Here is a 24,183-nt window from a genome sequence, read left to right on the forward strand (position 1 = left end):
TTGAGCTCCAGTAAATGCTTAAGAGTGCTGACCCTTTGACTAAGCCTGGTACTTAGAACTGAATTAATACTGCAAGCATATAGGATAAATCATATATATATATAATGTTTCACTTGGCATTCCATTTGTTGCCTGTAGTCATCCAGCCTGGAGGTTTTGGAACTGCATAGTGCTACATGCTAGCATAGCTTCATTTACATGAAGCATATGCAGGAGGATCTCTCAGTAAAGTTTTGTGCCTTACATGGGCAGAGTTAATTTATGTTGTTGTAGCTTCTATGTGTTGTAATGATGCCTCTCAACATAAATAATGAAACTTTCATAGCATTTTTTAAAAGTCTGGTTACATGGAATGATGTATAAAACTGCGGCTGATTTGAGTTAGAAAAGCTGTTGATTTCATATGCCAGGAACGAATGTGGAATACACCAGGAAGTGTGTTAACTTAGTAGGATCACGTTGCACCCTTGTTTTGTGGTTCTTTTCACATATCTAATGTAACCTGAGGATTTAATGTGCTAAGAGAGCACATTTAAAAGAGAACGTTAAGGTTATTTGTTAGATTTCTGTGAAACAAAATACTTGTTATTGTAGTTTAAAAGCAATAATAAATGACAAGTTCTGCAGCTATATTTTAAATTCCACAACTAGTTATATGCATATCAGCATGATGTTTTCTAAATGTGAGTAGACATTTAAAGATTATCATATTGCAAGCCATGCACTATCTGACACTTTTTTCTTTAATAAGCAAAAAAACTCAGTTATGCCAGCTGTTTTGTTTTGTTTTATTTTTAGTGGTGTATTGTCATAGAAAAAAAATGGCTGAATAAGAAAAAAATGAAAAACAATATTTCAAAGTTCCTGGCAAAAGGCCTATAACACCATGCTTTAAAACAATAGATCTAAAATTATTTTTGTCCAAGTTAACCCATGGGATGGTTTGGATAGTTTGAGGGACTCTAATTAATGTGTTAGCCTTTGTAGGGTAATAACTTCATCCTCCTCCTTCTCTTCCTCCACCTAGCATCCCAATTTAAAACAAATGGATAATGCATTTATGTGCTATTAAAACTCTTGTCTTTTTTGTTTTTACAGTGATCTCAGTATGAACAACATCTCTAAGCTGCCATCAAACGTTCTGCACAATCTTCGTTTCCTGGAAGAGCTGTATGTATCTTTGCATTTAAGACTGATATAGCTAGGAACACATTCCTGGGTTTCTCTCTCACACTTATACTGGAAACCAGTTAACATAGCACAGAAAAGCTGTGAGTTTTGGCACATAAGGAAACATTTAGGGTGGGGAGCCCAAATGCTTGTGATTCTGATTCTGGAAATGGACTTACTTTTCTAAGCAGAGACAAAGCCATACAAATTAATTTTTCTAAGTTTGTTTAAAGAGCTGGATTGCTATTTGGAAATAGTTAGGCAGCAGGATATTAAAAGTTTGAATGCTGGCTTGTGTTTATTAAAATAGCAAGTAAAATCATAATCAAAACCAAAACCTGCTGCCTCACTCTGCCTGTGTCAAGGACACTTGCATTCATGTTTCCTAGTACTAAGTTGTTTTGTTGTAATCACTGTAATGTCTGTTTCCTTACTCTTCAGCTTTTAGCATCCCTCAAGGCTGACTATGGAACACAGAAACCTATATATAGCTTATTTGCCCAATTTAGTGTGTTTTTTTGTTTTAAAAATGTGCTATAAAACTAGTTAATCAAACACAGGATTATGGATGAAACACTGATTTAAAAAAGGTGATGGCCAGCGATAAAAAGGAGGCAGTCTTTGCCCATGAGAAGTACATGTAACAAAGTGACCAGAATAAACACTAAATAGAAAAGGCTTTCAAATACTCACTCTTTATAATAGTACCAACTCAAGAATTGGGACACTGCAGGTATTCTAGCACAGCTCACAAAATGAAGATTTAGTGGTCTCATTCCTCTCATTTTCATACTCTGCTTCTAATTCAACAGTCTGTCATTTTAATAGGTAGCAAACTATTTATCATGAAAAAGCAATTAATTTAAAACACCTAAATTTAAAAAAAATCCCTTACTTTGGAGGAATACCATGCAATAGTAGTGGTATTCATGTGAAGATTAGGCCAAGAGGGGTTGTATCTCCACCCTCCCTGCACTACTGAACATCTTCAGTCTGGAATTTGGCGTCAAATTAGAGATTTGATCACTTGTTACTGAAATGGTCTCTTTAGCCTCAATCATATTTAACATACTTTCTATCTAGAAAAGGATCTAAACTTTCACTACCTGGCACCGTATAATACATAAAGCCTGTTGATTTGAAGAAGTCACAATTAGAATCCTGATAATTTACTGCAATCCTGGTGCTCCAAATGCCAATACATTGTAGTGCTGCACAAAAAGTCGCCAGCCAGTCTCCTGGAAGAGCCTATAATTGAATGAATAGCATGAACAACAGAACCTATATCCTCTTGATTGTTTCTGCAGCTTTGAAGGAGAAAGACAGTAAGGCTGCTGGAGCTAGTTATAGCATTGTTCAATTAGACATATCCAGTTACTTTTCTAAGACTGAAAAGCTGGCAATTTCAAACAAAAGAAGAATAGGCAAAGCATCAGAAGCATTCTTAGTACATTATTATTAATCAACAATTTTGCAGCAGGTGCTCTTAACAAATAATAAGGAGATAAATTCAGTTTCGGACAAAAGTGGTCTTTCCCCTTCGTTTTTCAAAAGAATTAGTTGGGATTTGGTTTCAGATAACAACTGTTCTGCAGATCAAGTGACAGAGCTGCCTCAAAATTTATTTGTGCCATGGGTACTTGTGCCAGCTAACAAAACCGTGAACCTTCTGCAATTCTTTAAAAGAAGATGACATGGAACTCTTATGTACTTATTTGGGCAGAATCAGTAGCAAATGATTTCTGTGATTGTCCAGTGATTTGGCAGTACAGTTCAAAGAAACACAGAAATATAAAAGAAGCTGTTATATTTTTTAAAGACAAATGCTGACTTTTAAATACTAAGAATTTTACAAAAGCTAGGGATATGAGAATAATGTAATTTATCACAAATTATATCTGAATGTGATAAAGTTTATGGAAATAAATATTAAGGAGCAATTGGAGATAACAGTATCTTACACTCTCTGTTGCATGCGAAAACCCTGCTGTGTTCAAGACATTCATGCATAAATAGTCATATATTGAGTTATAGATTCTTCCCTCAGTTTAGAAAAGTACAACGATAGGAGGAGGCCATTACTTGTTATTTTGCTTAAGTTTCAGACAGCCATCTGGGTAGAGTTACATTGCTATGACTATGAAATAGCACCAAAAAAAGATGCAATGGAAGTAGAACCAAATGAGGTATCTGTCCAGACTAATTGTACAACACACTACACATATGCAAGAAGGCTATAATAAAACCAGCTGGAAATGACATTCACTCTTGCAGTAAAGTTTTGCATAGGCTTTCAAAGTCATGCTCCTGCTGTCCAAAATTTCCTAACCTAACAATATAAATGAAGAATTAACGACAATTGAAGTTATATCGTGTAGTTACATTATCAAGGTAAATAAGGTAGAACTGAAAAAATGAGCATGGAGAAACATTAACAAGAAAAAGATTGCTGGTATACATAGTATTTGAAAGACTTTGATTTTTTGAATCACAACAGAGATGGCATAGATAAACATTTATTATTTAATATATTTATGTGCCTCCTTTCTCACCGCTAGGGAGACTCAAGCCACTTTACAAAATATTAATGGCAAGAATTCAGTGCCAACATACATAAAATAAAAAAAATCATAATAACTAGACACATACATATAACTATAAATTAAAATCATTAAAGAACATTTGTTCCCAGTTCCATTAAATTATAGGGTAGATTCGCTGTAGTACATAGCATTGCTTGAATGTATTAATGCTTGTTCAATTTTCAATTGCTCTAGTGCAGTGGTTCTCAACCTGGGGTCCCCAGATATTTTTGGCCTTCAACTCCCAGAAATCCTAACAGTTGGTAAACAAGCTGGGATTTCTGGGAGTTGTAGGCCAAAAACATATGAGGACCCCAAGTTAAGAACCATTGCTCTAGTGCAGGGGTCCCCAAACTAAGGCCCGGGGGCCGAATGCGGCCCATCAAAGCTATCTATCTGGCCCGCACGGCACAAGGGCAGAAGGAGGTTGGGCTAAATGACCCAAGGGGTCTCTTCTTCTCTTACAACCATTATTATTATTATTATTATTATTATTATTATTATTATTATTATTATTAACATTGTGGCTGGGTGGCCATCTGCCAGGGGTGCTTTGCTTGTGCTTTTGGTGCACAAAGGCAGAAGGGGGTTGGACTCAATAGCCCAAGGGATCTCTTCCAACCCACTTTATTATTATTATTATTATTATTATTATTATTATTATTATTATTATTATTGACATTGAGGCTGGCCATCTGTCAGGGGTGCTTTGCTTGCACTTTTGGTGCACAAAGACAGAAGGGGGTTGGACTCAATGGCCCAAGGGGTCTCTTCAAACCCTCTTTATTATTATTATTATTATTATTATTATTATTATTATTATTATTATTAACATTGAGGCTGGGTGGCCATCTGTCAGGGGTGCTTTGCTTGTGCTTTTGCTGCACAAAGGCAGAAGGGGGTTGGACTAAATGGCCCAAGGGGTCTCTTCCAACCCTCTTTATTATTATTATTTTATTATGACACAGCAAACAAGATAGATATGCTGGATTTCGTATCACAAAATCACAAGTCAAACACTTTCCAAGTGTCTAGGACTGTGATGTATTTTCGGATGATGCGTGCATATAATAATAATAATAATAATAATAATAATAATAATAATAATAATAATAAATATTGAGGCTGGGTGGCCATCTGTCAGGGGTGCTTTGCTTGTGCTTTCGGTGCACAAAGACAGAAGGGGAATGGACTCAATGGCCCAAAGGGTCTCTTTCAACTCTCTTTTTTATTGTTGTTGTTGTTGTTGTTGTTGTTGTTGTTGTTATTGCTCGGTGGCCAACTATAGTCTGGCCCTCCAACGGTCCAAAGGATCGTGAACTGGCCCCCTGTTTAAAAAGTTTGGGGACCCCTGCTCTAGTGGATAGCTGCCTATCTTTTTTACAGCCCAAATATTTTCAGCATTTCATGTTAGCTTTAGCTTCCCTTAAGTGGGCACCCCTCACCCAATCACCTGTTGAACACATTAAAAAAATTAGAGCTACTCCCTCTATCTATTACCTTTGTGTCTGCCAAGTACTCTATATTTTAAGTAAAATTTGGTCAAAATATATACTTTATTTTTGCATAATGATTTGCTAGATAAACAGAAGAAACCCAATTACCTTATATAGGATATACCAGTGGTTCTCAACCTGTGGGTCCCCAGATGTTTTGGCCTTCAACTCCCAAAAATCCTAACAGCTGGTAAACTGGCTGGGATTTCCAGGAGTTGTATGCCAAAATCCCTGGGGACCACAGTTGAGAACCACTGCTATATACCTATTGTTGGCTTAAATTAATATGAGATAAATTGGGGGGGGGGGAAGCAAAACTGAATATTCTCATAACATGCACAAAAAAGTGAAATTCTCAGCTTGGTGCAAAAGTAATGGTATAGCAACAACTGAAAACCAATTTTTTGTTTTTAAATGAATACTACTTGATTAGAGAAAATGTGTAGGAAATACAGACTGCTCTCACCTAGGTTGCCTAATTTATTGTTTTCCTTGAATTTCTGGAATGTAGCCTAGTAATGAAGTTCTCTTTTACAAACATCCTCAGGAATCTGTAACTGGCCACAATAACCCTGGGTTTGATGAAATGTAACTGTTCTTATGTATTGGCATGTTTCTCAGTACAAACAGCAGCTTTTGACTTTGCATATGGTCTCAACATGTGCTTTCTTTTGTGGTTATGATAACTTATTTTTACAGCCCTGCATTGATGGAGATATATACAATACAGAACATTAGCTGGGGTTTATAGCTTAGTAGTGCTTATTGATAAGACAAGTCTCTCCCCATACAGGCAAACAGCCAATAGCACATTGTAAATTCCATTGCTACAAGGCAGACTTTGCCATTAAACAGAAACTCTACTGCAATGAGTGAAATAGAAAAAGTGGTAAAATTCCACTCAGTATTCCATACTCTAAAAGTACTAAATTTCATCTAATTGCCACATTTTTAGGTTTTATTTACTTGGTCATGTATACTGTCTAAAGATGGTTATTTTGGCAAGGCTAAATATTAATATCTTCAAAAAATAAGTAGCCATGCTGGCCATGGCCGTGTCTACACAGACCAAGTACAATGGATTCACCTTGCAACCACTGCAAATATCCATATGATGTGAGGTTAGTTTTGTAACAGCAACTCTGCTTGTAGCTCTTAATCCAGAACAAGAAGAATTTGCAATTTATGCCAGGGCTTCCTGGAGTCTCTGGAGTAACCCCACTGACCATTCAATGCAGTTTCAAACCATTATTGGAAAAGGTAGTTTTGCTGTACAGTACAGATGATTACATAGGAAATCCTAGCACCAGTTTGAGGCCTGGATGGTTATTGTACAAACCACAGAGCACTGATGCACATCAAGGGTTTTCTTCTACCACTTTGATGGGAGTTTTTTGTTGGGCTACCATACAAAATTTCTTCTTACTAGCTAGCTTCAAGCTGCATTAAATAATCACGATAGATGCGGCCTTTGGGCTAGTAAAGTGGTGGCCTCTAATGCACCAACAGCCTGGCCAGCCATTTGGACTCAAAAAGGGCTTCAGGGTACTCCCATGCTGTTTCCAGGGTAGCTCCAGAGCAGTCTGTTGCAGAGAGGTTTGACAGTTGGAGATGTATCTCATAACACAAATGCCAAAATCCACATTAGTCAAAATTATTTTATCAAAATGGTTGAGCAAACGACTAGAAATGTGTTGCGAGCTTGACATCTCAGTAACTCTTCATTACACAGGATGTTACAAAAAGAAGGGATGGAGGTCTAGATTGCTGACCTGATAGTGAAATCGTGGAGTCTGCATGATCACAGTCTTGATATTGAGATGAGATGTCTGCAGACATTCAAAATAAAGCACTAGCAGATGCTGTGATGTTTTTTGAAAAGTGCATCCAGAGTGACTCTTGAGGCCGTTGGAAGCAAAGAAGGTTGAAAAGTTTGTTCCCCATTTAACACAATACATCTCAGATGAAGCTCATCAGCTGTTTTACAAGTGAAACGTGGAGTTAAAATAGGCCACTTAACCTAGGAGTCATCTCCATTGAATTCAGTGAAAATTACTTCAGACCAAACATACATAAGAATGCATATCTTAGTTATTTAGCAAGCTCCCAGTCTATTCACCCTTCAGTTATTTGGAGGATATTAAAAAAAAGGTAAAGGTTTTCCCCTGACGTTAAGTCCAGTCATGTCTGACTCTGGGGGTTGGTGCTCATCTCCATTTCTAAGCCGAAGACCTCCAAGGTCATGTGGCCGGCATTACTGCATGGAGCGCTGTTACCTTCCCGCCGGAGCGGTACCTATTGATCTACTCACATTTGCATGTTTTTGAACTGCTAGGTTGGCAGGAGCTGGGGCTAACAGCGGGCGCTCATTCCGCTCCCGGGATTTGAACCTGGGACCTTTTGGTCTGCAAGTTCAGCAGCTCAGCGCTTTAACACACTGCACCACCACTAGGGACCCTTGGAGGATATACATCAAAGTAAATAAGATGTGAATTATGGCTTAAATCTACTTTTATGCAATAATGCCAGCTAAAAAAAAAAAGAAGCACTGCTTCAGTTTGCACATCTGCTAAATCATTAATGGCAATAGGTTTATTCCCCCTGCTTCTGCTTATTAGTATAGCGAATTGAGGGTGAGGCTTTCCACTTTTTTCTACCAATAAACTAAAGACTGTTTCTTCTGTTTTTATAATGCAGTAGTTGTATCAGTTAGAGAAGCTAATTTTGATTTACAAGTCTTGACAAGGCAACAAGTAAGAAAAAATGTAGTGCAACTCAGGTATAAAGTATGACCTGTCTGTGTTTGTGTGTGCCCCTTCAGAAGACTGTTTCTACCCCTATTTTATTATATTTATGTGTTTGATAGTGATATTCCTGCTGCAGTTCTACACACACTTTCTGTGGACACATTTGCATTTATATGTTACACTCAGTGGGCCTTGCTTCTGAGTAAATAAGATTGTACTGTAAATCACTTAGATTATGTGATTACATATTCAAGGACTTGGAAAGAGATGTAATCCTCTCAGTTCAAGGAGAACGTAATATATAGCTTGGTACATGAACTTGTTCAACTTCCATCCTTTATTCAGTTCTTTGATTGTGTTATGATGAATCTTCCAGATGGACATTTTAAAAAGAAAAGAAAGCTATCAGAGTGAAACCAGATCACCCCAAGGTTCAAACTATTTTGTCCTGGTGGTTGAATCATACTAAAGCGAACAATATAATGATTATAATCCACAGAGTGGGTTAAGATATATTTATCAGACAGCACAGTCATATGTGTGAGTCAACCTCTATTGTCTTCATGGCAATAATGTGGTTTGGTTTAGGATTAGAGTTACATTAACAGTCCATGAAGCATTCTGAAGACATGCTAATTTAAACAAAACAAAATATTATAATCTCAGCATATCTCCTGATGAAGTGATTCCTTCAGAGATTAGAAGCAGCATGTTGTGCAAGTGATAACACCATCTGTAACATGTTAGTTTTGGAAATAATCATCCTTTTCAAACAACATTTTTGGTTCTGGTTCTGCTTATTAAGCTATACACCACTCCCACACACATGCACACATACTTGAGGACTTTCTGATGTTTTGGAGTGCAACTTCTATCATCCTCATACTAGAGAGAGAGAGTTTTTGTTTTGGGGTTTCATCTATGATGTCTAGTAGGGGTGTGCAATTTTTTCATTAATCATATCAAATTTATTAAATTCATACTTACAATGTGATATCCAATGTGTGGGCATGGCCCATGCCAAAAAAATTAAGAATCAAAACTTACCCAATACTTTATTGTTTGAATTTTGTAAATCTCAGAAGACTACAAAAGTCAGTTTCATTTTCAGCACAAGGAAGCAAAGCAAAGCCAAAAAGAGAAGAAAGCAGCAGGGGAAAAGCAGAATTTGCTAGGAAAGAGACTGAGAAAGCACAGAATTCTGGGTAATGTAGTTTGAGAAGGTGAGGAGCCCTATGCTAGAGAATTCAAAAGGCCTGCCCTAAACTATATTTCCCAGAATTTTGATCAGCATCAGACAGCCCCAATCAGGATAGGGGAGAGAATTGTTCATCCCTTGCAGCAGCCAGACCAGAGTTCCAATAAATTGTTGAATCTGCAAAGAGGAGGAGTGACTGATACTTCTGGTAAGTAAATCTCTGTGCTGGGCTGGGAAGAAATTCCTAAATGGAAGTTCTCTTGGTTAATATGAGAGACATTCAGTGAGATAGCTGTTATGGCTTTTTTGTTTTTTAAAGAACATTTTTGTCAAAACATTAAACATTCCCTAAAATCAGGAGATGTATGATTATTTCTAAAAGTTGGGACGAATGATCGCCTGTTATCTGGTGTCATTGTTTACAAAATTCAAGGAGATAACTCTTATAGTTTTTTATATTGTTTATAAAACCTTTGAAAATTCTCAAAAAATATCTGTGGATAAATGAAACATTCTGAAACTTGATGGGCTAACAGTGGTAAATGTGTTCTACCATTGTAGCAAGTTTCACCCCAATAGCTGTAAAATGAGGAGAAAGGGGCCCCTGAAGTTTCCTCACTTGCTCAATTACTACAACGAAAAAGTAATGAAATGTTGTTACTCTCGTTATAGTAACAAAATTTTCACTAACAACTCTTTAGAAACACTTTAGAAACGAAGCGCCGGTGCCCCCTAATTTTGTAATGACTTTTGAAACTGGCTAACATGAAGGCAGACAAGTTGGACTTGTGTCATGCCCTGAGACTGCTGTAACATGGAAGGGACAGTGACTACCATCCTGTGTCTCTGGGCCACCCGAGCCCAGAAAACACAGTATAGAAGTGGGGGGAAATGCAACAAGTTTTGTTTTGAAATCAGTTCAACCTTTCTGACAGGCCCAAAGTCGAGGAATAGTCTAAATTTTGGGTCAGCTTTCAGATTATCCCTGACTTTAGCTAATGCAGATTGAAGTGATATTAAGGCGGCCTTTCCTTATGTTGCCCCAAATCAGCTTCATGTGGTATTTGGCCATGAAGGACCTAATCTGGCCCTAGACCAACCTGAGTGCCTTTTGTTAGTGTACTTGGGGCTGGACTGTGGCACGGGCTGGTGAGCAGCTGCTGCAATAAATCACTCTGACCATGAGGTCATGAGTTTGAGGCCAGCCCATGGCTGGGTGAGCACCCGTCAATTAAAAATAAAATATAGCCCCTGCTCGTTGCTGACCTAGCAACCCGAAAGATAGTTGCATCTATCAAGTAGAAAATAAGGTACTACTTATAAAAGTGGGGAGGCAAGTTTAACTAATTTACAACGTTGGAATGAGGAAGTGAGGAAGTGCCATCAGAGTGGATGATGAAGTAGCTGCTCCCCCCTGTGGCCAGAATCGAACATCCCCTCAGGAGAAAGTTAAATTGCCTCTGTGTCTGTCTGTCTGTCTGTCTCTGTCTCAGTCCGATGTGTTTATGGGCATTGAATGTTTGCCCTGTATGTGTATAATGTGATCCGCCCTGAGTCCCTTTCGGGGTGAGAAGGGTGGAATATAAATACTGTAAATAAATACTTGTATATATTTCCTTAAATCATCCATTCACACTAAGAAATGTATTCATAACATAATGTAGAGGGAAGTGTTTTGCTTCTAATTTGCTTGTGCAAATTGAGACAAACATAAACATACATAAAACTGATTCCACTCTGCTTCTAAGAGAATATGGATTAATAGCCAAGTAGAGTTCCAAAAAATAATGGAACATCCCAAGAAACAAATTTTTTAACCCACGCATGCACCATTTTTCAGACACATGACACAATAATTTTGGATGTATCATTGTACATGTGGCAATTGCCAGTGTTGAAAACAAGATTTCCACTCTCTTGCTCAATGTGTCCAGGTGCTGTATTGTATAAGCAATGAAAATGTTGCACTATATGTATGATTTGATGGATTAAGAACCTCACCATTAGTCTCCTCTAGCTAATGAGCTGTAGTGTGATGACCCATGGGCAATGTAGTCCCATTCCTGGCACTGTGGTGCCAGATGAAGAGGAAAACTTGGGTTTTTCACCGTTCCAGCCAGAATTGGAACTTTCCCAGCCAGATTTGGAAACCTTGCACCTGCAAGAGATTTGTCTTCCAGAAGTCTGTCAAACAAGCCCCGAGCCAAAATCTCCTACGTTTTCTCGCCATGCTTTTTGTAAACAACAGAGGGGAGTTCAACAGGCGTCTCGCAGGAGTGCTAGGATAGCTGCTAAGCATTCAGCTGATTAAGCCTGCTTTCCATGGGAAACTTTAAGGAGTTATGCATCTGGACTCAGAGAATAGCTTTCGTTTCTGGTTCTCCAGGGAACTGCTCTTTGGTGGGAAAACTAGACCCTATTTAGGTGTTTTGCCCACAAAGGGATCTTGCGGAGTCAATTCGTCAGCAACTGGAGTAGGTTGTGTGTGGACAGCGCTACTCCGCTTCTAAGCCTTCGTCCCTGTTTCCAAGCCTACGTTCCCGTTCCAGCCTTGTTTACCTCCGCGGACCTTGCCTTGCTTCCTAGGACTCAGCCTTGTTTTTCCAGGACTCTGCCTTGCCTTGTTTTCCGGATTTTGCCAAGTAATTCCACGGATCTTGTTCTTGCTCCTCGTTCCTTGTTGCCTTGTATCAAGCCTTGTTTCAAGTTACTCCCTAGCCTCGCTCAAGTTCCATGGACTAAAGGACCTTGTCATCTCCCCTCACTTTGCCTGGCAAAGTGAGTGTTTCGGTTATTGGATTACAACTTTGGACCTTAATATTTCATATTGGACATTGTTTCTTTGGACTAATTTTGACCTTTCCTGAAAGGTCTATTTCTGGACTATTTCATACACTTGCTTTTATTAACTTTATATATTCCTTCAATAAAGATATTAGATAGAATCTGGCCTCGGTGTATGGTTATTGGTGCTCTGCAGCCTGGGTTGTGACATGTAGCCATTTATACATATGCTTCTTGTGATTTCTACCGGAGTACGTACAAAGTTATGAAAATGATATATTGAAGGTAACCTGTATACAGTCTAGGAAATATTGTTTGTTACTGAAGTAGAACATCCAGAATAATTACACATGCACATAAACTGGATTTATTGAACCAAATGCATTTGCCAAGATAATGGACTATATAGTTATATGATATTATGCACAGAATGTTAATTATGACTAAACAAGTCTCTTAAACCATTGCTACTTGTGCTGATGTTTACAACATTGTTGGTCTTGTACAATCCTAACATTCAAATTAATTCCACATGAAATGAAATTGATTTATCTTCTTTGTTTTAACCCTACAGACGTCTAGCCGGAAATTGTTTGACACACATCCCCAGAGGAGCATTTGCTGGACTTTTCAATCTCAAAGTATTGTAAGTAGTCTGGGCACTTTTTCAAGCATTTATGTTATTTATTAAAAACCTTTTAGGATCTAGTATTGGTGCATCACTCTTGTATTTAAATACCTTGTTACTTTGATCAGAGTTTCCAAAAGTAAAGTTATGTATGTTTTGAAATCACCTTTGCTTCATTATGGTGAAGAAACGCTGAGCTTGAGTCGATGAGTGATGTTTCAAAAACAGTTCGCTCATCAGGTTAAATATGTCTGGACAATATTAATCACAAAAGGAATTTCAAGTAATCATTTCTTTAACCTCAAAAAAGAGGGCAGGTTTTAATTCTCAAAATTCAGAGACATTTCAAATGATGATGGAAAACAGGGGATCGTTTTATTTCCATTTTAATGGGTAGGTGTGACAAGGAGAAAATGAGCAGATTAATTACTGTAAAAATTGAACTTGAAGAAGCCAGAATTACCACTGTTACCAATCTGAAGTAGACTACGTCTTGACAGGGCAGTTACCCAATGCTGTTCTGGAATGGCTACTTCAGATCAGCATCGGGGTAATTACTAATTACAATGCATGATAGCTACACCAGCAGCCCCTGAACCAGCCCAATGGCTGCATAATGGCTGCATGAGTGAGTAGGGGTGAAACTTGTTTGCTGTAACTTGCCCACTACCTCAACTTGCCCACTCTAACTTACCTTTTGCTGCTCCTGTTGGCACCAAAGTCGACATTCCTTGGCACCTGGAATAACAATATCTAGCAGGCTGGGGAGAAAGGGGAGAGGAAGAATTAGAGGAGGAATTCCTTCTCCTCCCCAATCTCCTCAGTGCGCAGAATAGCATCATTCCAGTTGCCAAGGGGTGGCTCTCTCAATTATGGGGCCCACCAGGCTAAAGTAAGTTAAAGGAGGCAAGGCAAGTGCTATCTCTTTTCCCCAAATGGAAGGCAGCACAGTTGGATGGCCCTGAAGTTGCTGGATAATCCAGAACTTTTGGAAAGCTCCAGAATTACAAAATCAGTCCCACATACTTTAGAAAAAAATTCAGAGCACACATTTGTGGTGATCTGCTAGACATTTGCTGGTTGATTTTCCCCTGATTATGATCTTACTGATACTGTACTGATATTCACACACACACACACACACACACCCGCCCAATGCTATTTAGCATATACATGAAACTCCTGGGAGAGGTCTGCTGATAATAATAATAATAATAATAATAATAATAATAATAAGAAGAAGAAGAAGAAGAAGAAGAAGAAGAAGAAGAAGAAATTTATTTATATCCCGCCTCCATCTGGGACTCGGGGCGGCTTACAGCAAAATCAGATACAAAACAATGATAAAATAAAATATGAAACATCAAAGACAATAACAAAAACCAATAATAATATATACACAGCAACCGAAAAAAGACTGATGTTTTGCAGTGCAATGCCATCTATATTTAGATGATACCCAACTCTGTTACTACTTTCCACGCAAAACCAAGGAAGCTGTCCAGGTTCTAAAGTAGTGTCTGTCATCAGTAATTGATTGTACGAGGACAGACAAATTGAAACTTTATCAAGACAAGACAGGGATGCTCCTGGTCAGTCAGAAGGCAGATCAGGGAATAGGGATCCAGCCTGTGTTAGATGGGGTCACACCTGCCTTGAAGATACAGGTTTGCACTAGTGCACATCCCTATGTGATTAAAGTATCATCTCAAAAAGCCAATTTCATGATAGGGGTAATTAACACTATGGTACATAGTGATTGTATAATCTTTAAGGATAAAGTAGGGCTCCAGTTTTTCTTTTACTAAATATTAAACCAAGAAAAATATAACAAAAATGACTAATCTAAAATATGTTGTTTTCTCTCCCTCTCTCTATATGTGTGTCTGTGTATTTATATTTACAAATGTAGAATGCTTCAAAACAATCTGCTAAAACAAGTTCCCTTGGAGGCCCTGCAGAACCTCCGCTCTCTCCAGTCTCTGTAAGTATATGTGTCTTTCTTATGATATTGTACATTATAGTTAATAGAATAACACAGAAAGACTGTGTGTGTGTGTGTGTGTGTGTGTGTGTGTGTGTGTGTGTGTGTGTGTTATAAATCTACAATTACTGTGCTGTGCCACAAAGGCATGTTTCTTTGTTTCTAAAACTTCACAAAAGATCAAATAAATAATGGGTTTGAGATTAAATATTTTACTGCTTTTTTATTATATTTCTGGCCTGAACACTATCTTGCTTTTGCCTTTCAAAGGAATGATTAAAGCTATAGAACAGATTTAAGCAACATATGGTCCATGCATAGCGTCAGCTTTAGAGTTCTAAGTTCCAAAACATTTATTTTAAATAAAAGAAGAAATAGTCCTGAAAAATATCACCAAACACATATTAAAACAAAAGTAGAAGTAAAAAAGGAGGGATTTCTGTTAGTGATATTTTCCAAATCTGGAGATTTGTGAGTCTATGTGTCGACCTCTATTGCTTTCACTTCCTTACACAAACTTCCAAGAGAAATGGGACCTGCAGATATGATAAACTATAGAAACAAAAGGTTCTTTATCATGTTGAGAGTGAATTGATGCTTCAACTGGCTTTCAAAATGAGCTCTCTTTCTTTCTATCTTTTACTCTTTGAGGCAGATATCTTCCCAGAAAGCTAGAAAAGAAGAGGCCAAAGAAAGGAAGGAATAAAATTGAGGAGTTGTGCAGTCTGTTTAAGAGCCTGGTTTTTGGTGACAGAATTAAAATAAAAAAGAGAAAGTGCATGGTCAAATAGGAGCTTTAAACAGCTGTGGAGCCCACATCAGAGACAATGATAAAAGCATGTGCAGAATAGCTACAATCACTTGAAAGAGGATCATTGGCAATTGTGACCTCTTTGTAAAAAAGAAAACCTGTTTTCTAAATGAGTTGTGCAACTCTGATAAAAGTGCACCCTCTGATAAAAGTTTCTCGTTTCATACTACCTGGTAATTTTCTATCCATAAAGTGGTTCTTGTCTTGGTTTCCGATTTAAAGTACAGATTACTTTGAAACTATTGAAAACAGGAAATCTTTTTTAAAGGAACACAAAGCTTTAAAACAAGCGAGATATGTCTTACAAAATAAAAGCTTTCTTGAAAGTACAACAAAGTTTAGAGCTTAGTTTTAAAGTGCTCCGTATGAATATTGATGGTTCCTTTGTCTCATTTTCTTCGTGTTTATTGATGGCTAACCAAACTAACTTTACTGATGCTCTACCAGTTGGTCAGGCAGGACTAATTTTCTTTCTAGTTTAGGTATTTGCTAAGTAGGTTTTCCTGAAAAAAATATTCTATTCTCAAATGTGGGGCAAATTTCATGGATCATCATGGAACAAGTTATTGTTCTTCTTTCATCTCCCAACCCCTCTCCCACATATCTTAACAATTAGAGTCAGGATAAATGGTCAGTTGCTTTCAGCCCCCTGATAGTTATGAAGCAGTTGCCTCACTGTGAATAATGGTTCATAGATAGTGCTAATTTCACATGGATTCAGGCCAGCCCTACCATTGAGTGTAGTGAAGTAGCTGTCATGTGAGAATTGGTGGCTCCCTGTGGCACCCCCCCCCCCCCAAGCTCTTCAGGTATTTCCATTTCTTGGGAAACAGAATTATGTGTCATAGATCTTATCCTGCACCTCCTAAAACTAGCCTTCTGTCCTCAAATGAGCTTTGTGATTAGCTAAACACTAATTATTCTTGTAGATGTTTGTACAGTTCTGGAGGGATGCAAGAACTCCCTTTGTTTTCATTCTGAAAGACTGCAAGATGAACAACAGTTATCTCAAATTCAAGAACTCCAGCTTAGTATAATCTTCCAGTGTCAGTGTAGATTGATAGAAAGATGCGATAGGACTAAATCATAAGAAATTATATTCTGTCTATGCTAGGCTTTTATGTTTGATCAGTATGTATTGCAAGACATGTATGAATGTGTATTTGGCCTGTGACATATGTATAAAAGTATCTCTACATTGGTCTGATGGCGTGTGAAACCTTTGCAAACTTCTTAGAAACTTTAACATAGTCTAAAGCATTTGGCTCAGAAGAACAAACTTAATTGCCTTGTTTATAGATTGAAGATAGACATGTGTCAGGGAAGCCATGCACACTAGCAGAAAAAAATTGGTGGATAGGTTGGCCTGCAAGGCTCTTAGACTACATCACCACCTTATGCCATCACTATGCTTGTGCACTTCTCATCACAGGCCAGATGCTGAGAAGATTTCTGGGCTGCAGCCAGCTATGTAGAATCCAGATACCCTATGAAAAATATTCAGTGGTCCACATCAGAGCACATCCCTTCAGTCAACGTTTTTACCAGTTTGGTTTAGTTTGACTGTAATACCATAATACCACTTATTTTTTATTAAGGAGGCAACACAATTAAATTAAATTTTATTTTACTCTTCATATTTATTTCTTCTTCATTGTCTGCATTGCTGATAGAAATGAATTTTGCACTTAAACAGAACCACAGTTAAAATCTTCAAGTACTACATAGTTTCCAGTAGGAATCCCATCCAGTGCCTACCAGCACACAGACACAATGCACCTCAGCTTTTCTCTCTCTCAACAGCAGCTTAATGTTCTCTTGACCCCACAGATGAGCTAGATCTATGCTTGAGATATGTATACACTTCATTCGCCTGTAATTGTCATTGCTTCTGTTTTGTATATGGTTTGTAATCCCCTCTTTAAGATATCTATTTATTACAGTTGCAAGATAGCTCAGTCAATGAGATAAAACACATTAATATTTTTTGTGGGATGTTTTTCCAGTGAAATACTCATTGTATATACTTGAGACTGGCCCTTCACAGATTCACAGGACACCTTTTCCAATTCCAATTGAGCTGACAATCAGCTTTTGCACACTCTGTAATACAACAATTGGCTCATGAATCTATGAGTATTCTCTCTCTTTCCCTATGCTGTATTACTTTAGGTCTCCCTTTCCGGTATCTCCCCCTCCCCGATATTACTTCTATGGGTATCCCTTGGCAACTGGAACTCCCCCCTCCCCTATTATGCCCTACCTCCTGGTCCTCAGCCCATGGCTTGATAGTCATTGCTGACTGTTCTCCTCTATAAACTAGTTTTCTCACCACTATTTCTTCTCCCTCACCCTGTAAACTTCAGTCCCCTCTAGCCCTCCCAACCCCCTCCAAATTAATAAAATTTAAATACAGATCCTTAAAGTACACAAAGGAGATTAAGGAGCAGCATGGAAAAACAGATTTAAAAGAAGTCTATAAAGTGCTAGGCAGGTCTTGGAGTGAATTATAGTCCGTGGGGCATATGCCAGTTAAAGTGCAAGCAGGTGACCAAGTCTTGATGGTGCAAATTAATTTGGTGGTAAGGACAGAAAAATTTGATGGTAACGACAACACAAGCACAAAAGGTTCCCCTGATTAAATAAATTCCATTGTCCCCTCCCTTCCTACAAGCTGATTTACCCAGTTTTTTAAAGGTTTGCCAAGATTCTTCAGTATTCTCCCATAGTCAACTTGGTTCTAAAAAAGACCCATCAGTCAGTTAGGCCCACAGCTGGTGGTAAAGTGTAAGGTGCTGAATAGGCCTCCCTATAGTGAATAGAGAGGGAGCGTCCAAGTCCTCACACGGATGGAGCCAGAAGCAGCAGCTGAAGGTGCTCCAAAATCTAGTATTGCCAGGGCAGCAACAGGATCCCCCCATGAAGCAACCGTGCTGCCGAGGTGATGGCAGATCCCGATCCGAACGGTGGGGGGCGGTGGCAGGCCTTCACCCCAGGCTGTGTAGATCACTGCAGTGTCTGTGGCAGGTCCCAGACCAGCGCAGTAATGGGCTCAAAAGCCGGCAGCAACAGAGGAGGAGGTGGCTGTGGACCAATCCAATGTGGGCCCGGCTGTGGGCTCGGCGAATAATTCTTATCAGTTGATAAGGAAAGCCATAAAGTGAAATGATGGGCAGATACTGCTGTTCATAAGCTGTTTTTGCTATCTATGTTATAGTCTCCAGGCCTATATGACTGTCTATCAACATTTTGGGAGAAATTAGTACTTTTCCTTCCTTGCCCTTTAGAAGATCATAAAAATGTGGCACTTCTGTTCTAGTTAGAGGTATGTTGTCTAGCAGAGCAGCAGAATAAGACAGTCCAAAATCCTGCAGAATGTACTTTCAGTTTTATGGCAAGAGCCAATCGTTTGAGAAGAATGCTTATCTTCACTTAGCTAGAAACACTGAAGATTTAGATCCCTCATTGTGGACCTATCCTTCAATGGTAATAGACTGTTTAATGCAAAAAATGGTGACATGATGACTTATCTTTGTAGAGCAAGGGCAATGGTGAAGCCTGGAATCCTATGGCTAACAGCTGGGTTTCTGGGAGTTTTAGGCCAAAAACATCTGGAGCCCCAGGTTAAGAACCACTGCCATAAAAAAATTAGTTCTCTACTGCATTCTCTTGCTTGTGTTTACTGTCATTCTAATCCAAAGTCATAGGTTTCATTTGAGAAGATTCCCTTCTGATCATAAAAATACCACTCAGTTCAATACAATAGTAGAAGAGTGACTCCCCTTTAGTTATCAGGTGCATACTTTTGCAAATCACATATACCTTTTTTAAACTGTTGTACAAATATAATCAAAACATCAAATCCAAAATAATGTGGGAAAGAGGTGAGAAGGTAAAAGAAAGATAGCTGTGAAAGTTCTTGAGAGAAATTCTGATGCATGCAACTGGGCAATCCAAAAATGGCACATGAAAACTAAAACTAGCCGCTCTTTTAAAGAGAGTGGTCAATCATTATTTTCTTCTTAAATGCTCTTTCTCAGACCCTACATTCTTATTTTCTTTGAGATGAAAGTATATCATGGCTATGACTCAGGGCATACTTTGTAAAAAAAATAAGAAATCAGTATTCATTACTTACATAAGCTATTTTTTGGCTTACTCTGACTTTTCAGGCATAAAAAGTTGTAGATATGCTGCAATATATATGTGTACAGTATGGTTTTTAATGTGGCACTGGATTAAATTCTCTGTGCTGCATGAATTTTGCTTGACATTTTGCATATTTTATGATGAATGCATGCCACGTTTCAAGTTGTATCCTCTTTTATATGCTTTCTATAGTAGAAAATGTTATGCCCCTAAATTGGCCCTTTTGATCATAATAGCTCCTTTTAAACTTCCCATGTTATCCATATATTTAAAATTATAAATAAGTTATTGTTCATGGGCTAATGGACTTCGCTTTGAAAGTGCCAAAACTTTGATCAGCACAACTAGAACAACTGAATGAAAATGTAACATTTCATTGCATATTTTATAGATCAGTGTGCATTGTTTACATTATGACAGGAAGCATAATCACTCATGAAATGTTTTATTATCTGCAAGTAGGAAAATGGTTCCTAAGAGTAAAAGAAAAGATTAGATAACAGGGAAGTGTTTTTGGCGGTAGATTTTAAGAGTACCTTGTGAATGTTTTAACTTGGTTACATAGTTTGTAATATGTAACATAGTAGCTTTTTAGTCCAGCATGTTAAAAATAGATTTCCCTGAATTTGAATCAAAAATCAATATTGTTACTCCTGCATTAATAGGCAATGCAAGTTTATTTTAGGCTTGGATAATCTTAAAGATTAATAGTTCACACACAGACTTACAACTGTTGCTTTTTTAGGAATTACTTCTGCTCCAAAATACATTTTACATTATACAGGCAGTCCCAAGTTACAAACAATATAGGTTCTGTGGGTTCTTCTTGTTGAATTTGTTTGTAAGTTGTAACAGATACATTTTAAATGCAATTCCAGCCAAAAATATATATTTCTTAGCTTTGGGTAGCATAGGGAAGATTTCACCTCACTTTCTGTCCCTGTGATAATTGGAGTTTGGAAAATTTGGCTAGTTGTGGAAATAAGGATTGGTGATAAAGCCTTTCCCCGTGATAACTTTTTCAGGAGTGAATTTGAGTTTTGCATTCCTCGGTGTGATATAATTGTAATTTTTAGTCACCTGGGCTGAAGGCACTGTGTGCCAGTTGTCAGGCTCACTTCAAAGGACCAGTCTGAACGCAGGTCAAAGATTGCTGCTCTCAAATCCAATCTTTATTGAAGAATACATGACTTTGGAAAAGTCGGGAATGACCTAATGTTTACATACAATCATTTTTATCACCTCTGTCGTAACGTCACACCACACGTAAATATCATCACCAAATCCCACCCCCTGTATCACATTACTATTATTCCCACACATTCTACCAATTATAATTGTTTATACTTTCAACCCCGAGTTCCCAGGCTCTTCTATCTTCTTCTGCCAGGTGCTTCATGAGACATCCGGAATTATTTATGTTATGACTCCAAGTCCAGGGCTTGGAAATTCAGCCCTGGGACTTGGTTCCATGACACCAGTCATGCTCAAACATCAAGTTTTGCTTTATCTGTCAAATTGCTAAACATAGGGAAGTGTGAAACCTGATATAGATTCTTGGACTGTAATTCAGCATTGGCTATTCCAGTTAGGATGTCTGGAAGCTGCAGTTCTGCAATATCTGGAGGGCCATGTTTTCCCAATCCCACAATTAAACCATGCCAACCAGATTCACCATCAGCACTTTCCACTTTCAGGAAACTGAAAGATCACAAGAACTTGAATTTGGTGATTTGGTCCACTATTATTCAGGTTTTACCATGTAACTGAGGACTGTGAACTGTTTAGAGATTATATTTTCATGCATTGAGAAATTTAAATGATGGAAAATGTAAAACAGCCTACTGCTGCCCATCACAGAAAGTTGTTTGACCAATACACCATTTGACAGGAAGACTCTTAATTCTGGAGTTGGTTCTGGATTAAATTATTGCAAAATATGCATGTTCTATAAATTATTGTTTGATATGACAGTATAACATCTGGACATTTATGATGCATAAGAACAGTATGGATACAGTGTGTGCCTGCTAATCTTACCCAAATCATTATGTGGGCAGAAGCCTGCCTGGTGTCTTGCAATCCTTAAATGGAATAAGCAATAACCTTGGAGTCAGATGCGAAACTGTAAGATCAAGCCCATAGATACACTAGGATGTTAACTATGCAGGAGGGAGAAAATGTGAATTGATTAAAGCCTTTTCCCTCTCTCCCTTTAATCAATGTAACTGTCAAGCTAGTGCAACTCTTAAGTCCTTGGCTTAGACAGAAATATCACACAGACAAGAAGTGTATCTCTAACTAAATGCTAAACAACACCATTTTTCTTTTAATGCATATACTTAAAACATAGTACAAATGATGCAGTTGCTTTTTCAGAAAACAGATGCTTATGTTGGACATTTTAAAACATTTCAAGCTATTCCAATTTGTTGACAGTCTTTGTGAACTTTTTTGGAAGCTGTGTCCTTATGGCCTGCCATGTCAGTTATTGTATTGAAAATTAAATTGTGAAAAGGTTTTGACACTGAACTTTAATAATTTGTTCCAACTGACCTTGTCTCAGTTATTTGCCAGCCTGGCATGGAGCCACAAAAATTGTTATTTGTTCTCGTGCAGTAGGTAGAAATACTGAGAACAATGATATAAAATGGACCTGACATTTTATGTGCCTGGAAATGAAGAAATGGTCTTTAAATAAAGAGATTAGCATGCTTATCACAAAGCCCTATTTCTTTCAAATGAGCTAGATTTGGTTTGTGAAGGATTACTTACAGTCCCCTTTCATCTACCATCTTTTTAATTCATAGAAGACAAATATTTAAGCATATTTCCTTTAAGCACCCTTTTCCTGGCATACTTTAACAGAACTACAACTGATGTGATTAAGCTGTAAACAGTTTCCTGAATCAATGTTTCATTGCTGATTTTGTCTCTTGTAGTCACTTTGCTAAATGCTGAGCTTGAATAATAGAATAATAGAGTTGGAAGTGACTGCCTGGGCCATCTAGCCCAACCCCCTGCCATGCAGGAAAAGCACAATCAGAGCATCCCCAAAACATGGCCATCCAGCCTCTATTTAAAAGCCTCCAAAGAAGAAGTTTCCACCACCCTCTGAGGCAAAGAGTTCTACTTTTGAACAGCTCTTACAGTAAGGACGTTCTTCCTAATGTTCGAGTGGAATCTCTTTTCCTGTAATTTGAACCCATTGATCCCTTTTCCTTATGGCATTCTTTCTTATATTAATACATGACTCTCATGTCTCTTCTCAACCTTGTCTTCTGCAGGCTAAACATACCCAGCCATTTACGATGCTCCTTATAGGGCATGGTCCCCAGACCTTTGATCATTTTAGTTGTCCTTGTCTAGACACCTTCCAGCTTGTCAATATCTCTCTTGAACTGTGGTGCCCAGAATTGGACATATGTAATATTCCAGGCGAGATCTGACCAGAGCAGAATAGGGAGGCAGAATTACTTCCCTTGATCTAGACACAAAACTCCTTTTGATGCAAAATCTCATTGGATTTTTAAGATGCTGCATCACATTGTTTGCTCATGTTTAGCTTGTTGTCTATTAAGACTCCAAGAACTTTTTGACTCTCAAGATCTCTTGACAAAGAGTTCTGTGAAGTGTTTTGTCCAATTCTTTTTGGCTATTCTTATTTCTTTTATTTCTGCTATTCCTTTTAACGATGCCTTATGTAATTAAAAGAATGGAATGGACCTTCCACATCTGTGTGGGTTAGATGTGTAGGACCTCCACAAAAGTGGGAAAACTATGAATAAAACTAACACTGAGGGAAACCTCTGTAGGTCTTCTCTGTGGTGAACCTCCGCTGGCCTAGAGATTCCTAGCAACAACATATTAATCAAATCTGTGATAAACAAACCTACCAATGCAGAGGCACAACTATAGAGGCTGAAGAGGAAAAAAAGATGAATCTCCTGTAATCTGCTGCCCCTAGACCTCCCCCCCCCCCCCCAGGGAAAGACTTGGGTCTAAGGAAAGTAAGCCTTAGGAAGATCTTAGGGGCTCAAACTGCGACTTGACCCTTTATTTTGGGGGCCTGAACAGAACAAGCTGTCGGTCCGGGCTATGCCATTATCAAAGCCATACGTTAACCAACTGACTATTCCATTGCAGAGAACTCGCCATTGGCTTCCCAGCTAGACTGGGGTCTGGGACTGTGCTTGTTCCTGCTTCAGCTCCTCTCCCTGCAGTCTGTGGTCAGGAGAGGGACCATGTTGGTGCTACTGCATCACCTGGGGGCCTGCAGTTGGGCCTGGCTGTTGCTGGGCAGTGGGCTTTTGTTCCATCTGACCTGAGCCCCAATGGATTTCCATCTGGCCCTGGCTCACCACTTCTGTCTGTTCCGCTTTCTGCTGCAGCCATTGGACTGTGTGGCTTCTCTTCCTGACTGCATCCTTGTTTGTCTGAAAAAATAAATTGTCATTGGCAGAACCGAGAGTTCACATTTTATTCTCTTTTCTATAGTTCTGTCTGTGTTGCACATGACAATCAAGTGTCATCTGTGAATGACTCATTTCAATTTTGGCTGCCACGGCTAATAATGAGCACTAGACATCCATTTCATGGACTGCTGTTGTTGTGTGCCTTCAAGTTGTGTTCAA

The 24,183-nt window shown here is 38.4% G+C and overlaps 1 protein-coding gene across 2 annotated transcripts in view; it reads left to right on the plus strand.

The window, feature by feature from the left end:
- Positions 1–24,183, plus strand: part of lgr5 (leucine rich repeat containing G protein-coupled receptor 5) — a 100,436-nt gene that overhangs the window by 38,836 nt on the left and 37,417 nt on the right. For both annotated transcript variants that reach the window (XM_062982614.1, XM_008110947.3), the window contains exons 2-4: positions 1,099–1,170; positions 12,552–12,623; positions 14,518–14,589. In XM_062982614.1, coding sequence (XP_062838684.1) covers positions 1,099–1,170; positions 12,552–12,623; positions 14,518–14,589 — 216 coding nt within the window. The remainder of the gene's footprint in view (positions 1–1,098; positions 1,171–12,551; positions 12,624–14,517; positions 14,590–24,183) is intronic.

Source organism: Anolis carolinensis, chromosome 5 (assembly GCF_035594765.1).
Source record: "Anolis carolinensis isolate JA03-04 chromosome 5, rAnoCar3.1.pri, whole genome shotgun sequence".
In the NCBI taxonomy this organism is placed as follows: domain Eukaryota; kingdom Metazoa; phylum Chordata; class Lepidosauria; order Squamata; family Dactyloidae; genus Anolis; species Anolis carolinensis.